We start from the raw sequence: 19,685 nt of genomic DNA, 5'->3' as shown, positions 1-19,685 counted from the left end.
CCACATGTGCTTTAGAACTAAAAAAATCCTTGTAATGTCTAAATGTGGGAAACTCTCTCCCCACCCCGACTATAGTTATTTAAAACAACATATGGTCAAACAACTCACCTGGCTCAACTGAAAATGCTGCAAACTTGCTCTTACTGATGTGAAAAAGAAAGCTATATCCTATTGATATTGACACCAAAGCTGAGTCTGATCTTAAAGTGGGTATTTCTGAGGGCATCTTTGGAAGTAGGAGAATAGACATGGTAACTATGAATTTGCCTATCAGCAATTTTATAAAATATTATTATACCACTATAATAAAGGGTGTCCCTGTCATGTGAAGTAGGCACATGTTTTTGCAAAAGTTTGTATTAAAACTGTACAAAGGTTATGTATTTTGACCTCAACTGGAGTTGGGGAATGCGAGAAAAGATGATAGTTTCCCTGTTTACTTCTGTTATTTCCAAAAAAAGGTGTGTTCTGTTTTCTTAATAAAAAAAGAAAATTGATTTCTAAAACATCCAAATAACTGTTAACGGTGGGCATTCTGAAACAGGATACATTGGTGTTACTTGTAGGGCTCCGATCTTTTCATTATTTTCTCCTCACATCCTTGGTACTTAGATGCACAATGTGATAGCAGCTGATGAGCTGTTTTAATCAAAGGAAGGTGCATTACTTTTAGGATGAAATGCAATTACACCAGCTGGGTTGAGTGTAATTGTTGAAATATTAGATTGCAGCTGATGAGCCGCCACCGAAAGGTTGCAGTGCATTTGTGGTTATCCATGGGAAGAGCACCTGTAAGACTAATGAAATTTGGAAGCTTCTGAAGAAAGCTGCTACAAGGTAAATATAATGAGCTATTCTGAACGAACAGTTCTTAAAGCTTTTGTTCCACAGTATCACATTTTTATTTGTTTTGGCAGCACACATTTACCTTTGTACCTGGATATTGGGACTCAATGATACATGTTGGTCAAAGATGCCACTTTGAGTTGCAGCTCTTGCTTTATCTCAGGCGCCTGGGAGGAGTGATTGTCTGTAATCCTTCTTCCATATGAATTTTACATTTCAGGCAGTGCTTGTCAGTTCAGCTCCATCTCTTGGTCTGCTGCCACCTCCATCCTATCAGGTGGCCTCCCCTGACACTCCAAGAGTTCTGATTCTCTGATTCTGCAAGAGAGTGTTGAGTTCTGCCCATGGAACTGTGTGGGATTGCCACGTAACAGCTATTATTTTCTTTTTTAAAGATTGGTAGAGCTTTTAAAACCATGAGAGAAGTAAGATGTTTGTGTGAGATACTACACATTGCACCTTCTGATTTAGAAATATTAGCCAGGCTGTCTAGTGCCTGCTCCCTGCCACTAATGAAATTTCGCAAATTTCAAACTAGCCGACTAACTTTTCTCTGACCCAAGTGGTCACGTGTGTGGTTCTGACATAGATTATATGGATACAGGATTATACCTGTGGGATTACCATGCACATTATCACACACATTGAGACAGAATGTGGCTGATATGACATTAACAGATGCGTTATGTATGGGGAAACCAGGCTAGTTTGAAACCAGCCTCATATAACCAACATGCATAAGTCAAATTAATGCACTTCCCCTTATCTTGGGAGGAGATCTTCATGAGAAGCTCAGTGTGTAAAGAGGTTTGAGCTGGCTGCTACAGCTCAGCTGCATGGTTTTCACCAGCCACTCCTGAGTTCCTATACAGTAATTTAGGAACTTTCACCACTTTGTAAACTAACTTTTACTGCCTGTGCAACTTCTGACTGATGTCTGGAAAAGCACATAAACCTAACCTTTGAAGAGTTTGTAAGTAAACCAGTTTTTAACTTAGAAACGTGTGGTCCATTCCTATGCTGGAACGAAAATTTTGGAACTCACTTTTAAAGGTCTAACAGCCTATATTTTCATGCTTTGCTGCATATTTTGTGACATTAAATCTCTGCTGGGGTTCTCTCACCACAGAGTACTTGCCCCAAATTTGGATCTTGGCATCCAGAAATTATCCTTTCTATATATTTTTTCCACCAACAATATCCGGCTAAGTCCTACACAGAGTAGACCATTTCAGTCAATGCACCTACCTTAGCCGTGTCCATTAATTTCTGTGACCATCCTCTGAATAGAACTAACACTGAATGCAATCCCTAGATATACATGATATACATTTTTGCACGGACGTGCGCACATGCGCACACACACAAAAAGTGTCCTTGATATGCACTCGCTTCTGGCTCGCTACTTGCTTGCACCATTTGAAGGCTACTTTGGCTGCAGGGATTAGGTGCATTATTTCAGCCCTTCTGATCCTTCCCCAGATCTGAAGACAATGGTGTTTGTTCCCATTGTCTGCCAGCTACATATAATTGATGAGAACTGATACAGACTTCAAAGCATACGCATGCCTAGATTTCTTTGGCTGAGCTTCAGCATGTTCTAAGGAACATTACCCCTAGTGTCCCTTAAACTTTAGTTACTTTGATAGGATAGATGCACTGTGCATGCTATGAAAATGAACCGTGTGGCTTGTTCCCCCCACCTTCCTCTGTTCCCATGGATATCCTGCTAGCAGAATTAGCCCATAAATTGTGAGATTAACAAACTACACATACAGTGGTGCCCCGCAAGATGAAATTAATTCGTTCTGCGAGTTTTTTCGTTCTACGAGTTTTTTCGTCTTGCGAAGCACCAATGTGTATTGACGGTTTCCCATAGGAATGCATTGGCGGTTTTTTTTAAAAAGGCGCAAGACGTTTTTGTCTTGCGAAGCAAGCCCATAGGGAAATTCGTCTTGCGAAGCAACTCAAAAAACGAAAAACCCTTTCGTCTAGCGAGTTTTTCGTCTTGCGAGGCATTCGTCTTGCGGGGTACCACTGTAGTTTAAAATGGCACGGGATTGCAAAGTCATTAAATTCTCAAAGTCAACACATTCTTCTTGTTTACAAGGCATACACATTATGCATAGGATTTTGGCTTACATAGGAGTAAGTTCCACCAGAATGGGATGAAGCTACATGTATGTTTTGACTTCTGGTCATGGTGAGAGTATTGCTACTTTTTCATGAAACAAAGCATAAAATCAGCTAGAGCTTGAACTACCCATGTCATCTTTAGTGATTGCATTCCCTTTCGTCTAATAGCTCCCATGAAAGGTACTAAATAAAAAGTCAGCATGTACTGGATAATTAAAATAGCATTCAGTGCTTTGTGCTTGCAGCTGTGTAGCTTTTTTATCTGTCATGATAAAATGGCTGATGCTGAGTTGCATCTCCAGCTGGAAACTAACTTAGCTTGTTCTGCAACCAGTTTTAGCTACTGTGATGTCCTTATCTTAGTCTGAAATCCTGTATCAGGCATCCCAAAACTCATCCCTTTAGCTGTTTTGAGACTATAGTTCCTATCATTCCTAACCACTGGTCCTGTTAGCTAGGGATGATGGGAGTTGTAGTCCCAAAATAGCTGGAGGGCTGAGTTTGGAGATGCCTTTCCTATATGGTACTTCCTTATCTGAGAGGAAGCCCCATTGGACAAAGTGGATTTTACTTCTGAGTAAAGATGTATTGGATTGTGTTACATACTTTTGTCAATTGTTCAGTAACCAGACAGTGAAGTCTCTCCCATGCTGACACACTCAAATTAAGTGATTCCTTTTAAGATGACAAATTATTTGTTCTTAATCCAAGGCCCAAGCCATATCTGTTCAAAGGAGATCATAAATTCCCTACGCTTAATGAGACCGGCCCAGTAGTGATCCTTTATGCCGAAATGGGTACAAAAGACTTTGCTACATTTCACAAAGTTTTGTCTGAACAAGCACAAAAAGAGGAAATTGTTTACGTTCTTCGACATTTTGTCCAGGTAAGTGTGTGTGCAGAAGGGATATAATTAACTGCAATTGAATTAAAGTTTGTTTAAACCTTTCCAAATGTCCACGAAGCCCCGTTGTTGCATACTTTGTTGTCAGTTTCAAAGCTTTTCAGCCACAGTTTGCCACAAAAGGGGAACACTGGGGCTTTTGGCCTTGTGCCATACTATGGGTTTCCTATAGGCTTCAGATATAACACAGTACATTGAAATTAACAGGAGAATGACTGGCTTCAGATGAGCCTACAGTCAGCCACTGGAGAACTGATATATCTTGTAATAATAATAATAATAACTTTTATTTATATCCCACCCTCCCCAGCCGAAGTTGGGCTCAGAGCGGCTAACAACAGTAAAATGATAAAACATTTTAAAAGGATGTTGTAAGGAAAGTAACAGGTGGCGTTTTATTGAAAATGATTATTTTTCCTTCACCCCCATTGTTTTTAAGTTCCCATTGTGAGTGGCCAGATGCAAAAGAGGACAGGGTTCCTGTGCCTTTCATATTATAAAACAACTGCTACAGCTCCCACTTCTGCACAACTATTAAACTACTAAGTGTCTTCTTTTGCATCTGTTTACCCTATTAGTGAAGCACTTCCTCCTTCTTTCCTCTAGAATGTTCTTTACAGTACGTCAGAATTCTTCCCCTGTACAAGCACAGACTGCAAACCACATGCATATACCGCATCAAGCATCCTCCAAGTTAATATTGCATTCATTGGATCCTGACATTCAGTCACAAGGCCTAACTTTGGTGTGAAGTCGTTGTGTTTTTTTAATTGAAGTCAACTAGGCTGGTGATGAAAACTTTGTGGAGCAGTCCCAAAGAAAGTGTGCGTGGATTAGTGTAGTGTCCGAAGTTCAAAAAAAAACTTGACCCTAACTTTAAAATGATGATGATGATGATGATGATGATGATAATTTATACCCCGCCCATCTGGCTGGGTTTTTCCCAGCCACTCTGGGCGGCTCCCAACAGAATATTAAAAACACGATAAAACATCAGACATTAAAAACTTCCCTAAAAAGGGTTGCCTTCAGATATTTTTTTAAAGTCAGATATTTTTTTATTTCTTTGACATCTGATGGGAGGGCATCCCACAGGACGGGCGTCAGTACTGAAAAGGCTCTCTGCCAATAGAAGGTATTCTTTCAGAATGTAGGCCTCTATTAGTTTTAGAAACAGAATGATTAGAACTATACTCTGAAGTAAGTCCCTCTGAATTGTATGGGGATTGCTATCAGGGAAGTGGGTATAGGATTGCAGCCTTAACGTGCAATTATTTGTAAAGTATAATCCTGATCTTGTGTATGTTTACTCAGGAGTTCAACAGATTTAAATGTGATTTGCTCTAAAGTAAATCTAAGTTTAGAACTTCTTTAGAAATGGCAGTACTTAACATTCCTCCCGTCTGTTCTTTTCGAAATGATGTACTCAAGCAGAAACCTAGCTCCGAGAAGATGTATTTGTCTGGATATGGTGTGGAACTTGCAGTAAAGAGTACAGAATACAAAGCGGTAGATGACTCTCAGACCAAAGGTACATTTTTCTCCGGTGTGTGGTATTACTAGAGACATTATCATCACAAAATATTTGGCAGTGTCTAGAATTTTGAAGGCAGTAATCTTCTACATTGCCCCATTGAAGTTAATGGAAAATGTCTTATTGGGTCAGTAATTCACCCAGTATTTGTTTTCCTGACACACACCGCTGGTTGTGATTGCATTTTGTGGGATATGGCAAAAGTAGCCACAGGCGTTGAGAATCAATACAGAAATGTACATCTGTAATTTTTTTGTTGATGGAATGGAAAACTCCTATTTTCTAACTGTATGCCAAACCTGATCTTCCTCCTTTGTCATCTATTTGAGGACCTGTCTTAATTTCTTTCTACCTCTCATTTTAGGCAGTGAGTTAGTTTCTTTGATAGAAAAAAGTAGTAATTGTAATCAGTTCTAGAAAGCAAATATATTGTCATATTTTTGTACATGTGTTTCGTTTAGCTACAAATAATGTAACAGCAGAAGGAGCCAATGAGGAAAGTGAAGTCCAGGGCTTTCTCTTTGACACATTAAAGTGAGTTTATGTTAATTATAATTCCATACTGGCATGCTTGCTTTTATAAACTTGTGTTTTTAGTGCTTGAATAAAATCTGCTGCAAAAATCATCTTTTGAAATTTTACCTGTTTTATGAAGTTAATTTAAACTGGTAGTTACAAATGTCTTGAAATGTTAAAATGTTTCTTTTGACCATATTGCAATTGTTTTAAGATCAGGTTTCTGTTGAAGAATGGATGCACATAGACATTTTGCTGCTGTGCAAATAAATATATTTTATCTTTTCTAAAAGGCATGTTGTTTGACCATATGAAGATAATAACAGTATGCTTGGTTACTTGCATAAGTACATCTCTTTTATTTTCAGTTAGGATGAAACACATTTTGTGCTGGTAAATGCTTTATATATCATAAAATATCCCATAGAGAGGAAAGTGACAAACATGAGGAAGAACAAAACTGCACCTTTGCTCAACATGTCCCCATTTCATACAATAGCATATTTTTGAGCGAAACCAAAAGCTACCACACATCATCACATCATGTACACCATTACGTCCTATAAAATACTTTAGACCTTGAACCTGGAGTTCCGGAAGCAGAACCTGCACACATAACAGCACCAACAATGCTATTTCCATTTCCATTCCATTCCATTCCATTTTTATTAGTAATTGTATAATTTTTATGTCACCCATCTGACTAAGTTGCCCTAGCCACTCTGGGTGGCTTACGTTTTGCATTAACGTAAAGAATCAGCTCCTTATATGATAACAGCTGCCATTTTTGCTAAATGTTGGTCACGATACCTAAAATACCTAATATGGCGAAATGGATGCTTAAGATGCAGGGTCCAGTGGCCATGGCTCAATCAACGTTCTTTATTAAGAACTAAGGAAAATCAACAAAAATTGATACGTTTATAGAAAATTGGGCACAATTTATTGGCTTTGGTGGGTGTAGCCTATTAATTCCAAGCTCATATTTATCCTTTAGGAAGATAAACTGTAATGAAAATAAACCACAAACTAAAAATGTCTTCATATTTTAGTACATAACTATCACTGACGTTTGTTAACTGCCCCAGGAGCCTTTTTGGATGTAGAGTGGATTAAAAATACTTAAAATAAATACAAAAATAGAACACATCAAATATAGACGTTGAAATAAATTTCCTCAATGAGTAATTAACGGCTGAGTCACGTATTAAAGAAAGCCTGCTTAAACAGAAAAAGGATTTCAGCAAATGTCTAAAGACCATTACTGGAGGTGTTTAGTACTGGTGGTGCCTAATATCTTACTTCGCCAAACTTTTATTAGGCGTTACAAATATAGGCCATCATAAAAAATATATGTACAAAATTTTAAAATATATTCAAATAGCCATGTAAAAATATGTAATAATGAGGATTTTCATTGGACTTTCTTCCCACTAAATAGTGCCATTCACCAGAGATACTATTGATAAAAACTCAGCCACCCTTGCAGCTACTTGCAGGTTAATATTAAACAGATAGAATCTGATATTTTCATTGTGCCATGAAGACTACCCCCAAAAAAGGGGAAAGCATTCATTTGCGTAGCTGGTTGTACAATGGGCAGTAGAAAAGAGTATGTTCTACTGTGACCGGCACGTTCCAAAAACATCCACAATGTCTATTGTTTCTGGGGATGTTTGAATATCTGCCCTTGACAAAAGCTGAGGGGAAAATGTTCAGTCGGGCTAACACAAAGGCCCTGCATTGGACTGGAATTATTAATTTTGAAATATAAGTGACCCTGTTATCTGTTGTATTTAAACCATAAAACTTAGGGGAGAAAATTTGATTTACAGCTGACTCGATGTTTTGTTTTTCAGTGTTCCTTAATCTGATTTGAATATTACGATAAATACAGTGGTGCCCCGCAAGACGAATGCCTCGCAAGACGGAAAACCCGCTAGACGAAAGGGTTTTCCGTTTTGGAGGTGCTTCGCAAAACGAATTTGCTATGGGCTTGCTTCGCAAGACGAAAATGTCTTGCGATTCCTGGGGTGTTTTTTCCCCACTCCTCACCCCCTTTTTCTAAGGCACTAAGCTGTTAATAGCCTTTTAGCAGCTAATCCGCTAATCTCTTAAGCCTTTAATAGCTGCTAATAGCCGCTAAACCGCTAATAGCGCTAATCCGCTAATGGGCTTGCTTCGCAAGACGAAAAAACCACTAGACGAAGAGACTCACGGAACGGATTCTTTTCGTCTTGCGAGGCACCACTGTAATTGTATAATTATAATTATATAACTTGAATTATGCAAGAGTTCTGCCTAATATCTATAGAAAGGGAGGTACTACTACATGGGAGATCATTCCTTTGTACCAGGCTTGGGAGGGTGAGCTGAATTGGGTGACGGGACCAGCCAAGCTCTCCCAGCTAAACCAGCCTCCTGCCGTTGGTGCAGCACTCTTGCACCCACCAGACGGGCAGGTGTTAGTGCCTCTGGAATGCCTGCCAGCAGTAGCCAGCACAACGCTCTGAAACAGGGTGGTTCCAGGGGTGAGGAGGGGATGAGCTGGCCCATATCTGTTGGATCCTGAGCTGGTTTCACTGTCATTGTGTGACAGCATCAGGCCTATGAATGCTATGTCAGCTCCAGGCTGGCACAGCGACCTTTCTGCCCTCCACCTTCCACCTTGGCAACCATATGTGGCAGGGCTGCAGGTGTGCTGGTGGCTTTGCTGTACTGTAAAGCTGTGGGCTGGGAGAGGGGAAGAGAGAGAAGTTTTGAACCCAAAAGTCCCATGCCTAATGTAAGGGAGCGGCCAACTGGAAGGTCAGCAGGCCTACAAAAGCGTCATTATCTGGCTCCGCTACATAGGGCTGCCATACATCCATAATTTCCCGGGTAGTATTTTCGAGAATTGGTTAAAATGTCCTGGAAAACCCAGGCACATGGCAGCTCATATCGGACTTTCTCCCCAAATAGCTAAAGACTTCATTTATTTGGAGTTTTTGTCAAAAAGCTCAACAACTTTGGCCTATATGGTACAGCATTTATTTGGAGTTGGCTCCTTTGGTTGCTAATCATGGTTAATGGTAATCAGCGATTGAAACTTTGCTTTGAACCCCGTCTTCAAACTTTGGTTGTGCGGGACAGTAGCATTAACAAGTTCCTCCCTTCTGGGTTATGAGAAACATTAAAACTACAATTTTCACACGTTTATCATTGGTCTTTACGCCAACCGAATTATAAGCTCCTACAAGTGTTGTGTAGTATTGACTTGGTTTATGTTTCATAAAATCCAGGCAGAACTATCCTGACCTCAAAGACAATCTTCAAGAGCTGAGGAAATACCTGATTGAAAGTAGTGATGATACAGAGCCTTTGAAGGTTTGGGAATTGTCAGGTAATAACCTTTATACTAGTTGTTTGTTTTTTGGTGTAACACAGTGGAAGAATGAATGGCAGTGTATTTGCACCAGTTATACTGACATCAATGTAATGTTTACAAACATTGTATGTGCAAAGGGGTAGCTGGTTTTTAGGAAGACTGTTCTGAGAAAAAAATTCTCGAGGTGTACATTTGGAAATAACTGCTGTGCACACATAACCTTTATCATCCGGGCTAAAAAAAATAAAATAAAATGTGAATCCCTTGCTCACACAGGCTCCAGATTAGCCATTGTATTCAGAATCTGGATATCCGTTATGCTTCTTTTGCTATGTTGCTTAAGGAGTATCTAACAGAACTACATTTTCATGGAATACATTTTCAGTGAGCTGTGTTGATCTCCCAGGGATGATGGTAATTTGCTAGTGTTATGAAAGTATCATGCTGAAAACCTGAGGGACCATTCTAGATGTTACGCCTAGTTCTAAGTGGTGCAGTGGAACAGGAAATGTGGAGGAATTAATCTCTGGGGCATTTTTTTTTTGGAACAATGACATCCTCTGCTGGAGCACCAGATACAATCCCCCCACCCACCAACCACTGTCTCTGTTCTCATGCCTCTGGCAAACGAATGAGATGATAACGAGGCTTTCAATTTTTACTGTTGTTTGTAACATATCACCATAAAGGAAACTGGAGAATTTGGGCAATAGATGGAAGCTGGCTGCTTTTGTTTCCTTTCTTTGTGGTTCTTGCTTCATGTCAGCAGTTTAAATGGTAACACCTTTTTGTAAAATGGTGAGCATGGCTGATCAAAAGCTAAAGGTTTGGGCTTTTGTTAAAGCTCAGTGTGTTTTAGCAAGCTGAACCTCTGCCGTTAGAAACAAACTCGACTGAATTTAGTAGCACTTACTCCCACTTCACGGGTGGCGCTGTGGGTAAAAGCCTCAGCGCCTAGGGCTTGCCGATCAAAAGGTTGGCGGTTCGAATCCCCACGGCGGGGTGCGCTCCCGTTGTTTGGTCCCAGCGCCTGCCAACCTAGCAGTTCGAAAGCACATCAAAGTGCAAGTAGATAAATAGGGACCGCTTACTAGCGGGAAGGTAAACGGCGTTTCCGTGTGCGGCTCTGGTTTGCCAGAGCCGCGATGTCACGCTGGCCACGTGACCCGGAAGCGTCTCCGGACAGCGCTGGTCCCCGGCCTCTTGAGTGAGATGGGCGCACAACCCTAGAGTCTGTCAAGACTGGCCCGTATGGGCAGGGGTACCTTTACCTTTACCTTTACTCCCAGGTAACCATGCATAAAATTGTAGTCCTGCCTCATGGCTGATAGGCAAGTGATTCCAGGTTAAGCGGCGCACCACCTTCTGCCAGCCCAGTATTCTAGGATCGGCATCAGATCCCAATAAGTTGGGTATTATGCCATATCTACTAATTGAGGTGTACATGTGTCATAGTAGATCAAGACAGCTTGATGAATTTTTTAACTCGGTAGAGTGTGGCTATGGAAGGCTGTCAATATGCGCTTCTGTACTTCAGAATTTACGTGCTAACATCAACGTGCAATGGGTTTTTCAGGCTCCCTTCATATAACCGACTTGGGTGGGGCTGGGCAACTAGACATGCAGCTGCTACTTTCAGCAGCCGCCACACATTTTGGTTCTCTGATCGGATCCTTGTAGCTTTTCTTCAGTTTTCGGAAATAAATCAAGAGATTAATATATGGTCAGACTCAAAACATTTGTCCTGGCTTCATTGACAGGATGAAACACCAAGAAGCATCTATTGTTCTCTTCTGTGAATCTATTTTTAACTAAACAGTTTTAGATTTTATTGGTAAACTGCTGCATCAGATGAACAAAGTGCACATAAAGCTCTTCAGAGAGGCAGAGGGAAGGGAAAGATGTTAAATCTTCCTATCCTGATGATCTGCAGGAGGATCTTGTGTGGCTGAAATCATTGTGGTACAATTTATCTTTACTGTTTCTATTAATGCGGCACAGGAGTAGGCCGTGAAGTGTTATCATTGCAAAATAAAAGCCATAATACTACTTTAAAAGCTATTTCGTCATATCTGTGATATGTTGAGGATGAGGGAAATTGACCATGAAGCTTGTGGAAGATTAGGCTTTTTTTCATAATACTGTAAAAGTAGCACGATATGATGCCTTTTCCCCTTTCAGCGTTATTGGTAACAGTTTCTTGTATGCTTTTATGTTACATATAGGAGATCCTTTTTGGAAATAAATAAACAAGTTAATGAGAATTAGTTAGTTGTAACTAAATTAAGTTCCACTGCTTTCCCTGGGTCTTATAGCATTACGCATGTCTACTCAGAAGTAAGTCCTATTGAGTTTAGTGCGGATTACACCCAAGTAAGTGGGTATAGGATTGTAGCTCTACTAAAGGCCAACATTTGCTGCATTGCAGAGAGAATAATAGCCTTGTGCTACTCATGATTCATTAGTTGAATTAGATTTGTTTGTTATAGCCACTAGGAGTTCAAATAAAATAGAAGGAATATAAATTTAATGAAACCTTTTGAAACTGGGCAATATAGCTATTACTGTTATTATTATTCCTGTTTTCCAGTGTTCCAAATTCTGTGCTAAAATAAGCTGAATTCTGTAACCTGTATAAATAATGCAAGTTGAGCACCTTTGCTTTTTTGCTGCTTTTGAATAATCAATACTATTTTGCCTAATTTATTCTGATTTTTAGTAATCATGGTGAGTGGCAAGAAATTCTATTGGAGTCTGAAACTTCTCGCCCAACTATTGGAAATTTGGTGTAGCACCTATGCTTCATTTCAGTAACAGCTGGCAAAACAGTTTCAAGGCTATCATGAAACTTGTTCTGGAAAGTTTAAATTTTCAGAAAGCTTGAATTCTAGGAGTTTTCTGCACTCCGATGAAATGAAATCAAAACATACAAGCAGTCCTGACAGATGCATGCAAATGAGGTTTGAACAATCAGAAATGCGAGTAGAAGTAAAAGCAGTTCAGTGGTAAAATTTATGTATGCGACTGCAGTGTCAATGTTATTGGCCCCAAAATGGAAAGAAGAAGAAGACCCGAGGAAAGAACTGGATACAGAAACTCATGGATTATGCAGAAATGGCAAAGCTTATCGGAAAAATAAGGCATCAGAACTACAAACTTTTTAATAAAAGAATGGAAATTGTTTATTGGATATGTACAAATAAATTATAAACAGATAAGGACATTGGCAGGATTATTGTAATAACCTGCAGTTTCATAAGAGTAAATAATTAAAGTAGTTGAATAAAAAAATAAGTTAATTCAGTATATGCAGGAAATGATAAATATAAATTTAAGGAACCGCAGAAAGCAGAAGAAGGAAGTCGAATTTCGAAATGTTAAAATGACTGTAAAACTATTGGAATGTATATACAGTAACTGAATATTACCAATAGTTCAGTGGCTAAGTTCAGACATTCCTACAAACCATTTGGAGAACTGGAAACAAGACATGTTCCACGTCTGAGTTAGGGCGGTGCAGGCAGTTGCCCCACATAGGGTGCTGACCCACGGAGGCACAAAATTGAGACGATCCATAATTGAGAAGATCCATTTTGGGGTGCCACGTTTTGGGCTCGCTCAGGACGCCATGTCACCAAAGATTGCCAAAGTACACACCTGACATGTGCGTACAGCACTCTCTCTAGTTTGCCAGTTCAAATATCGTGGCAAACTGTGGTTAGGTTGGAAGAGCAAGTGCTAACCATTGCTGCTCTGAAGTAAATTGGGGGTCAGCACTAAACAGGAGTCGGAAAGGGAAGCAGCGTATGAAAGTGGGAAGGAATGTGCAAGCCTGCAGCTCATTCATAAGCGGGATAATTTTCTGACTAGAGCCTTTGAAACGTCATCAGACAAAACAAGCTTAACCTGCTGCCACATCTTACACCTAAGGAAATTATTTAATTACAGCTGCATCTGTAGTATAGTTTAGACTGTTTACTATCTCTGGTCATGATGACAATTATAACTTATATTATGGTTGTGTTAGTGATGTATGGAAGTGAGAGCTGGACCATAAAGAAGGCTGATCGCCGAAGAATTGATGCTTTTGAATTATGGTGCTGGAGGAGACTCTTGAGAGTCCCATGGACTGCAAGAAGATCAAACCTTTCCATTCTTAAGGAAATCAGCCCTGAGTGCTCACTGGAAGTACAGATCGTGAAGCTGAGGCTCCAATACTTTGGCCACCTCATGAGAAGAAAAGACTCTCTGGAAAAGACCCTGATGTTGGGAAAGATGGAGGGCACAAGGAGAAGGGAACGACAGAGGACGAGATGGTTGGACAGTGTTCTCGAAGCTACCAACATGAGTCTGACCGAACTGTGGGAGACAGTGGAAGACAGAAGTGCCTGGCGTGCTCTGGTCCATGGGGTCACGAAGAGTCGGACACGACTAAACGACTAAACAACAACAACAACAATTATGGTTGTGTACTATCATAGTAGCCTCTGAGTGCTTTTGTGGAAAATGTGTATAGAAATAGGACTGCTGCATTTGTTAAATTGGCTTTAGTTTAGTGGAAGTCACCATTTCAGATGATAAGATGTGTCAAAGAGTAGTTGAAATAGTACAATTTTTAATCATACGTTACGATGGATTAATGTATTTTTTATATATTTACCTTGATGCTTATCTTGTTGTTTTTATTAACTGTGTGTGCAAATGACCTGACTGGCTAATGATGAAGATAATTCTATTTACAGTTGTTACTTATACGCCCCTGTCTAGTCAACATATATATGGCTCCAGGCATGTGACCATAGTCAAGGAATTGGGAGTTCCTCTTCCCTTCTCTCCCTAAATTCTACCTGCCAACATAACTAGCTGATCGTTAGATAAGCATTGACCTTCAGGTTAATTAAAGCCAGACAGGTTTTGCTATTAACAAATGTTTTAAATCCATACCTGAGGTTCTTCAGTGAATGCTTTGTTTTCTTGTAGACATTAGTTTGCAAGCAGCCTCTCGAATTCTCTCTGTGCCCGCTTATAATGCATTAAAAGTCATGAAGGACATTGCCCAGAACTTCCCAGTCAAGGCCAGGTAAGGCTAATGTAATTTTCAATTACAGTGGTACCTCGGTTTAAGAACGATTTGGTTTACATACTCTGCAAAACCAGAAATAGTGTTTGAGATCTTTACCTCGGTCTAAGAATGGAATCCGAATGGTGGAAGGGCACCGGCGGCAGGAGGCCTCATTAGGGAAAGTGCACCTCGGTTTAAGAACGGTTTTGGTTTAAGAACGGACTTCTGGAACAGATTAAGTTCATAAACCGAGGTACTACTGTGTATTAATGAATGTCTGGATTTTGAGAGTTTCTTTTGAAACTTTATTTACATTTTTATCCTCCCTTCTTCCAAAGTTATTAGGGCAGCAGATGTGACTTTCCCTCATTTTATTCATTCACCAACCCTAGGAAGTAGAAAGTGACTGGTCTGAGTTGAGCTTCTTGACCAAGTAGAATTTGAGCCTGGTCTCTCCAGTCCAAGTTCAATATGCTAGAGGAGCCTTCCAATAAACTCCATAAAAGTTGCTAGCCTGACTGCTCTCATATATCTATGTAAGTTGTCTGTGTCAATAAAGAAAATCAGGATCTACCCCACATCTTGCCTTGAAGTTGATTCTTATCGTGTGACCAGGAAAGTGGTTTTTAACAAGCCTAAACAACAGTTAATAGAATTCAACAGATGGAAGGATCCAGTATGTAAATCCAAATGCTAAGTCTTAAATGGCCCATTGGGTGCAAGTTGTCAAATTAAGAAACATAGCTATGATCATTCATGCCACAATAATAGGCAGTTCTTTGTCATCTTTCTATACCAAGAGATTACTCATAAGAGCAGCGAAGCTAGCTTTCCAGTGTTTATACAACTGGTATCATGTCGAGATTTCCTTCATTAGCAGACATTGTCATGATCGTAAGTGAACTTTTTATGGCGTTTTTCGTGGATAAAACGCTTTACAGTTCTTATCTCATTTACCCTTACAACAACCCTGTGGGTCTCCCTCTGCTACAAAGCCAAATTTCTTTCCCTACTGTTCTATCAAACAATACACTGTTGTTACAGTCTGCGATGCCTTGAATCCCCAGTACAATCCCATACTTATTTGACATTGCAAGGCACAGCTGGCTGTAGTTTTTGAACTATTGTGACAACCCTTAGACAGAATAAGGCGGAGATGAGAGTGCATGGTTGATGTTAGACACGAGCAGTAATTTCTGTCGTCTGGCAGAAACTTGAATAACTTTTCTTTGTTCCTGTTTGAATACATCTTGCATAAAATTTGTATTTGAGCATATAACAACCATTGAAAATGATGCTTAAGTCAAGTACCACTGTCTATCAAAAGTCTTTTCTAAAAATCTTTAATAGTCATTTTACTTTAGAAGAAAAGTTTACAGGTCTTGCTAGATAGCAAGAAGTTGAGAGTGGACATCTGGTTTGAACATGCCCTCACTTGCCACAGGGGGAAAAGCCTAGTTTAAGAAACCATAGCTCAAGCTAATTGTAGTTTCCAGTTCAGAAATTACTACAAATTGGTTAGCTTAAACCAGTTGTTTCTGTCGGTTTGCAAGCCCCCTCCACAGAGGGTGGCCCCTCTCACTGTCCTCGGAGCTTGCTTACCGGTAACCGGTAACCTCCTCTGGGAGATTTTGATAGGCGACATTTCCCCAAGCATGGGTAAAATGCACAACCCCTCTCTCCTGCTTCCGCAGGGGAAAGAAAATAAGTCAGAAATCTATTTACATGATGTTTATTTCTGACATTACAGCACTAGAGAAAAACACGTCCTTTCAGTTCAGTTCTTCTAGCATGTCTGACAAACTTCCTGAACATGTGCAGTCGGAAGGTTTCAAGTTACACTCTTCACAAAGACTTATCCAGCCTGTGAACGTCCTGGGAAATTCTTCTTTCCCACAGATAGGCACATCATGTGATGTCAACAATCTGGGTGTCTGCAGCGGTGATGTTTCCATATACTGTCAGTTTCATTGTGGTTGGGTGTTAGAGGGGATATATTGAGGGGATATCATTGCATGCAAAACTTTGCCTGTGGAGTACTTTATTCCCTCAGAATAGGTGGGGGAAATGCCGAAACACAGAACAGTTCATGATCTCTGACTTTTTCAGATCCCTGACCAAAGTGTTAGTGAACCTGCAAATGCGGAAAGAAATAAAGGAAAATCAACAGGTTTGTTACTGTTCTTTTTATTATACAAAATGATGCAGTTGATTATACTGTGTCGAGAGATGCATATATTATATAATGCTGGGAGATAAATGTATTATAATGTAACTTAAAAATGTAAGCAGCAGAATTTCTAAATGCGGACTTGCTCATCAGTTGCAGTCCTTAGCTTCTCATGACACCTTCTGCTCAAATATTGCATGGCATGGCCTGATTTGCTGAGCAGCCCTTCCAGCTACAGTGAGCGATGAAACTTAGACCATTAATGTTCAGATGTTACCTTCAGGGCTTGAGCTTTAACTCTGAACTAAGCTGCTTTAATTGACCACTGGAGTTGAACATAAATCAGTTCAGTACCCAAATGTCTGCACGCAGGATAATTTGCTCTGTCGATAATGTATTTTAATGTATTGCAGAATTATATTTTGAGCTTTTGCCCTTAACACATGGGTCATTTGAGATCTGTGTTCTTCAGAGTATGATTTAAAATATAAGCCTTCCTAAGCTTCACCCCTATCATCCTAGATCAAGTCAGTAATCTTCAGCTACTGTCCCATTCCAAATAGCCCCATGTTTGTAAAGATTGCTTCGTTCAGGATTCATTTTCTTATAGTGAATCGGACAGTCATTGACACCTCTTTCCACTCTTCCCTGATTTACCGGTATATAAAATATGCTTGATTTGCTACTCACAGAGGTGTAAAGATTTTTATTTATTTCTTAAATTCCTTGACCACCCTTTATTTGAGGAACTTGTGGGTGTCAAGGGTGCAGTACCAGTGATGCGGGCAGAGTTAGGTTATGGACCAACCCCAAGGTCTCACCCCCCCGCTTCTCTGTGCATAACACATAGACAACTTCAGGCTCTCAAAATTATCTATGTGCTTTTGGAGGGTCCCTTATCCATTTTGATAAACTTGTCAGAAAGACCCACCCTTTTTATCCAACACCACCTATCTGCTGCTAGGTATGCACTTTTCTTCCTCCCTACCTCCCTCGTGGAAACCATTCCATATCTTGCAAAAAATTAATCCATGTGTTGTTGTTGGATTCTATCAGCCCCAGCCAATATGGCCAATGGTTAGGGTTGATGGGAACTGCAGTCGTCCAACAACAGCTGGGAGGGCCGCAGGTTCTCCACCCATGTGCTTAATTATGGTTTCGTGCAGCAAGATTGTGCCGGTATGAGCCTCAGGCTTGCATGCCGTATCCTGATAATAACGTAAAAGCCCAGCTGGGTGTTGGGGACTGGACTGAGGGGGACAAGACTGAGGAGGAATGGTGGAGACCTCCCCTCCTTCCTGAACTTCCCAGAGAAGAGGAAGGTTGTATTGAATTACAACAGCGGTTTGAGGAAGGTCACAGGTTAAGAGACAGGTGAATAGAAGAGTTGGGAGGTGTTGGGAAAAGAGAAAGGGGGAGACAGAGACAGAGCAGCCAGCTGACACATTATCACTGGAGAGCATTTTTGACCCCCCTTCTCCCAGAACCTGGCGTGCACTGAAAGTGGAAGAGCAAAGGACTCAAGAGACAGTTAGCTCCCGGCAGCCACCATCAGGGGAAGTGCTGTTGCTAGGAAGGGAGGGGGAAGGAGCTCAGTTGGAGCAACGCCATTGACGGGAGACAGACTGCACTCCTTCACCGTTCTCTGTGAATTATTGAATCAATCTTGGTAAGACCTCTTATTGTTGGCGAAAGGCCCAGAGCTCCAGCATTCTGTTCTCACAGTGGCCAAACAGATGCATATGGGAAATGCACCACACGGGACATGAGTTCAGCAGCACTCTTCCCACTTTGTGGTATACAGAGGCATTCTGTGTCTGACCGAGGAGCCAGGACATAGCATAGCTATCACATTTGGTAACCTTAACCTCCATGAATGTGTCTAATCTTCTTTTAAAGCTGCCCAAGCTTAGCAGCTCTCCCTTGCATCTTGTGCAAGTAAAGATGTACCCAACATTAGAAAATTCCAGCCTGGGGTTAGTGGGAAGCCATAGAGTTCTAGATTCGAATGAATTTTGTTAAACTCTGACTGAAAGTTTGTCATCCGCATCTGCAAAGGGAAGAGGGGACAATACAAGCCCGAGATGCCTGCCTGCTTTTTCTCGGCATTTCGCTTTTACGTCTGAATGCTCTCAAGGAGGCTTTGACACCTTATAGGCTAACATATTTATCGTGGTGAAAAAATTCACCAGCTAGAAACCACTTATTGATTCATTATGCTCTAATAAATCTGCTAACCTAGAAGGTGCCGCAACAAAACTCTTTGTGTTTTCTGGAAGAAACTAACATAGCTACTGCTCTATATTCTGCTGGCAACTATTTATTTTTTATTTGGGATTTCTGATCACTCCACTGAGACTGCTTCATTTTGTGTCGTGCTACCAAAACTAGGCAAAATTCACTCATAGAAGGGAAATATTTGATCCAGACTTCAGTTCTAAGCTTGGTTAAAAGAAGTAAGTCCCATTGAATTCAGTGGGGCTTATTATTTTCTGAGTAAAGATGCTTAGCACCAGGCTATAAATTTCATTTTGTAGATGCTTCAAAGCAGTACTGAACTTCATGCCCATGAAAATCACTATTAAATAGCACAGTGTTTTTCATGCTTTCCTGACACTTTTACGTGGCTGATCTAAAACAAATACTTCTTTTAAAGCCCTGGAGCTATTTTTTTATTTGAGCCATTTGATCTTTTTAATAAGCATCTTTTAGTGAATTCCTATTTAAGTTTTCCTCTTTCCTCTTTTCTCTCTCTCTCTCTCTTTTTTTGCCTTACTGCAGATTACTCATTTTTATTAGACTGCAGCAGCTGCACAAACGCAGTGTAAAATGGTATCAAGTACTGGTAGTTAAATAGCTCTTAAAATAGACCTGAATACATTTTGATGCCAGTTGCTCTCTTTTGGAAAATCCTGTTACCTAACAGAAGAACTTTTGAGTCTTTCTGTCTCAAGTGTCACATCCAAAGCAATGTTTGAGTAGATAGGAGTCAAATATACTTGCAGAAATTGTTCTACACAATTGCTAATGGGGTATTGGGGTGTGTGTGTGTAAGTTGGTTCTCTGTATTTTAAACTAACTACATCAGAGAATTCAAACATAATTTTGAAGAGAAGTAATAAAACAAAATTTAATGAATCAGACAACATT

At 40.2% G+C, this 19,685-nt stretch overlaps 1 protein-coding gene across 4 annotated transcripts in view; it reads left to right on the top strand.

Moving 5' to 3' along the window:
- UGGT2 (UDP-glucose glycoprotein glucosyltransferase 2) overlaps positions 1 to 19,685 on the top strand; it is an 80,110-nt gene that overhangs the window by 8,259 nt on the left and 52,166 nt on the right. For all 4 annotated transcript variants that reach the window (XR_014510069.1, XR_014510070.1, XM_083435774.1 and 1 more), the window contains 7 exons: positions 725 to 837; positions 3,694 to 3,868; positions 5,321 to 5,417; positions 5,882 to 5,954; positions 9,218 to 9,318; positions 14,284 to 14,383; positions 16,475 to 16,535. Coding sequence is in view for 2 of the 4 variants with exons in the window: in XM_083435774.1 (XP_083291900.1) it covers positions 725 to 837; positions 3,694 to 3,868; positions 5,321 to 5,417; positions 5,882 to 5,954; positions 9,218 to 9,318; positions 14,284 to 14,383; positions 16,475 to 16,535 (720 nt within the window). In the remaining 2 variants the exon portion in view is untranslated. The remainder of the gene's footprint in view (positions 1 to 724; positions 838 to 3,693; positions 3,869 to 5,320; positions 5,418 to 5,881; positions 5,955 to 9,217; positions 9,319 to 14,283; positions 14,384 to 16,474; positions 16,536 to 19,685) is intronic.

This window comes from Podarcis tiliguerta, assembly GCF_965153285.1.
Source record: "Podarcis tiliguerta genome assembly, chromosome: 4".
Lineage (NCBI taxonomy): Eukaryota > Metazoa > Chordata > Lepidosauria > Squamata > Lacertidae > Podarcis > Podarcis tiliguerta.
This window is presented reverse-complemented; position numbering and strand designations above follow the sequence as displayed.